At 42.7% G+C, this 3503-nt stretch overlaps 1 protein-coding gene across 1 annotated transcript in view; it reads left to right on the forward strand.

Moving 5' to 3' along the window:
* Positions 1 to 3503, forward strand: part of NCKAP1L (NCK associated protein 1 like) — a 61133-nt gene that overhangs the window by 28398 nt on the left and 29232 nt on the right. Inside the window, exons 10-15 of the mRNA XM_019659664.1 lie at positions 210 to 319; positions 488 to 620; positions 965 to 1046; positions 1230 to 1288; positions 1504 to 1649; positions 2324 to 2380. Coding sequence (XP_019515209.1) covers positions 210 to 319; positions 488 to 620; positions 965 to 1046; positions 1230 to 1288; positions 1504 to 1649; positions 2324 to 2380 — 587 coding nt within the window. The remainder of the gene's footprint in view (positions 1 to 209; positions 320 to 487; positions 621 to 964; positions 1047 to 1229; positions 1289 to 1503; positions 1650 to 2323; positions 2381 to 3503) is intronic.

The raw sequence follows: 3503 nt of genomic DNA on the forward strand, positions 1-3503 counted from the left end.
AACCAGCGATCCTGCTGCTCAGAGCTTGTGCTCCCAAGCCAACTCTTAACCAACATGCCACTCACCCAGCCCTGTAATAATTTTTTTAAATTTAAACATTCACCGTATTGTTTGATTACACCTTGTACATATTAATATGATAGTTTTCTCTGTGCTTTGAAATCCATTTTTAAAGTTGAAAATTCTGATAGTCTCTGTCCTCCCCTTAGGCCCTTTATACTTTCATGGCCCTGTCCTTCATTCGTGATGAGGTTACCTGGCTGGTTCGCCATGCAGAAAACGTCACCAAGACAAAGACACCTGAGGACTATGCTGACTCGTTAGTACTTGACATTAAGAATCTTGACCTTAGATGGACGGGGAAGAGGGATAGGGAGGCATCAAATGACCTTGGGAGGTTTCAGTTTCTGCCCTGTTATCACTGTTTTTGTCTCAGCTCATATTTCTAATCTCACACATCTCTCTGTTCTCGTCCTTGAGTTTTTAGGAGCATTGCAGAACTGCTTTTCTTGTTGGAGGAGATTAGGGCTCTCGTCCAAAGACACATCAAAGTGATACAGCAATACCACCTTCAGTACCTGGCCAGATTTGATGCTCTTGTGCTCAGTGACATCATTCAAGTATGTTTACTTGATTATACTTTGGAAATTTCAGGGTGATCCCTGGTCATTTTCTCCTGTGGAACACCCTAGCTGAATCTCAAAAAGTCATATATCCTCCTCTACATTTGTCAAAGAAAAAAAAAAAGACTAATAATCTCAGCAGTCTTCCCTCCAACCCCAAGGTGAAGCTACACAGGAATAGCAGAGAAAAATAAAGTGAAATTAGGTGTCAGCATGGTAGGGAACCCAGGAGTTTTCCTCCATCTCTTGCTTGGCTCTTCCTGTGGAACTTAGCAGTTCTTTCTACCTTCGGACACTGACTGAACCTTGCCCACTTGATGTAACTCTGACTTCTCTCTTAGAACCTGTCTGTATGTCCTGAGGAGGAGTCCGTCATCATGTCCTCATTCGTCAGTACTCTCTCCTCTCTGAATCTGAAACAAGGTAACTGGAGGAAGTGGAGGAGGCAGGGCATATGTGAGGGGGAACATCTTTATTTTCTAGAAATATTGTTCTCTTGAACAGGGAATGGGACAAGATGACTTTGAAGAGGACCTACCATTCTATACAGTTGGATACGGGGTGCTTCTTTATTATTGCCTTTTAAACTTCTGTTTTTCTATGCAGTTGATAATGGAGAGAAGTTTGAATTCTCTGGATTGAGGCTGGACTGGTTCCGCCTACAGGTAAGTCTCTTGCTATTAATAGTCCCCCCTTCTCAGGTTCTTGCCCCCCCCCCCCCGGCCGCAATCCCTTCTCTTTTTAATCTCCTTAGCTTTGCTATATGGAGTGATTCAACATAGAAAACTGCTACTTGGACAGGAAAAACCCCAGCCAAACTGTAGCCCCAAGACTTTTCTTTTGTCATTTATCTTGTTTTTCTCCACCCCTTTTCCCATAGGCATACACCAGCGTGGCCAAGGCTCCCCTGCACCTGTATGAGAACCCTGACTTAGCCAAGGTGATGAACCTCATTGTCTTTCACTCCCGAATGCTGGACTCAGTAGAGAAAATGCTGGTGGAAACTTCTGACTTGTCTACTTTCTGGTATGTCCTGATAAGGAGCTCTTTATCAACTCACCTGATCTCTTGCACGGCCTCTGTTGGAGGACTGTGATTCCCCAGATGGATGGGAAAGTCTTGTTTTTATTTATTTATTTTTTTGCGATCTCCTTAAAGATGGATACTCAAACTCCACAGCTCACTCATTCCAGCTTCTACCAAGTGATAGGAATTTGAAGTTGATACCCTTTTGTTCTGGCTTTCTTTAGGAAAGACATTTGGAATTTACACAGCTTTCCCTTCTCTGGGATAATTCATCAATACATCTTTTTCCTCACTGTTGTCTTTGGGAACTTCTTTTATTTTTGGTACATTGTGATTTAGAAGAGATGTGCAAAACTTGAGGTTTAGTGGGGAAAACTGAAACTAATTGAGAGAACTGGAGGATAGGGCCTTCGGAGAATGAAAATTAGTTCGTTTTCTTTAGTATCATTCAGCCTTTATTAAGTGACCACTGTTGTGCATAACTCTACCCTTTGAGGGATCAAACAACACAGTATGTTGTCTCTGCTCTCTGCATTGAATATAGGCGGGGAGATATAACACCNCTGCCCATACTTCCCTAGGCTGTAGTTTGGAATCTCTGAGGACTGGGGAGGTGGGACAAGGCCTCCGACCGGTGGTGGGGCCAACCCTGCTATGCTTGTGTCAATCCTCAGGTATGGCAAGCGAGTGGCAGACATCAAGGAAAGCAAGGAACATGTAATCACAAACAGGTAAAGGTGGGGAACGGGTTCTCCAAGAGGTCATGGAATAGGAATCTCTCCTGACCTTTGCTGTCACCTAAACCACCCCAAGTTTCTGTAGAGGCTCATTGTCTCAACCCAAGAACTGGCTGCTGCTTCCCAGATTCTTGTGTTTTCTTACAAAGGCTAACTGTAGCATTGAAACGTCCTCTGCCTGACACCACTTCCTAAAGGAGCTCTCCTCTGTGCTGCCTTTGGAGGCTTTTGAAGGGTGGGAGAGGCTGTGTTCTCTAGTTTCTACTTTCTTTTCTCAGTGGCCAGTTTCATAGTCAACGACGCCAATTTTTGCGGGTTGCAGTGAAGGAGCTGGTGACTGTGTTAACTGATGAACCAGGACTACTGGGTCCCAAGGCAAGAGAAAGAAATGTTGGGAGGGTGATGACGATAAAAGACTTTGTGGGGAGTGACTTTGGCATTCATGAGTTTTTGCGTTCCTGAGTCTTCTGATGTCTGTTTGTACATGTACATGCTAATTCCCTTGAATCTTCTTGGAGTACATCAAACTTTTTGTATCTTTTTGGGGGCACTAACATAGTATATCATGCATTTTAGGTATTTGTGTACTTGTCTTATCTTCTATTTTAGTGTGAACTAATTGAAGACAGAACTTGCTTTTTTTTTTTTAAATCACATAAATGCCTAGTAAATATTTCTAAGATTTAGTTTGATAGGGAGGAAAGAGCATTGACTGTGAGCTAATGTCAACATATGTTCATGTCTGATTCTGTGTCGCATAGTTTTTTGTGGGTCTCTGTGTTTATTGGACACTATTGTTGGTGTGGCTAACAGTTGTATCCATATACGAGGTGTGATAAAAAGTACAGTGAATGTTTAAATTAAAAAAATTATTAGTGTAAAAGACACATTGCCATTAATCCCCCTCAAAATACTCCTCTCACTTCGAACACACTTATCCCATCATACTTCCCACTTTCTGTAGCAGTTCTGGAGGTCCTCTTTCATGGGTGTCTTTAGTTATGCTGTCATGGCTGCCTCGATGTCCTGAATGGGTTCAAAATGTTTACCTTTCAAGGTCATTTTGACTTTGGTGAAGAGCCACAAGTCATACAGTGCCAGATCCAGTGAGTAAGGT

The sequence above is a fragment of the Hipposideros armiger genome, unplaced genomic scaffold (genome assembly GCF_001890085.2).
Source record: "Hipposideros armiger isolate ML-2016 unplaced genomic scaffold, ASM189008v1 scaffold_303, whole genome shotgun sequence".
NCBI lineage: Eukaryota > Metazoa > Chordata > Mammalia > Chiroptera > Hipposideridae > Hipposideros > Hipposideros armiger.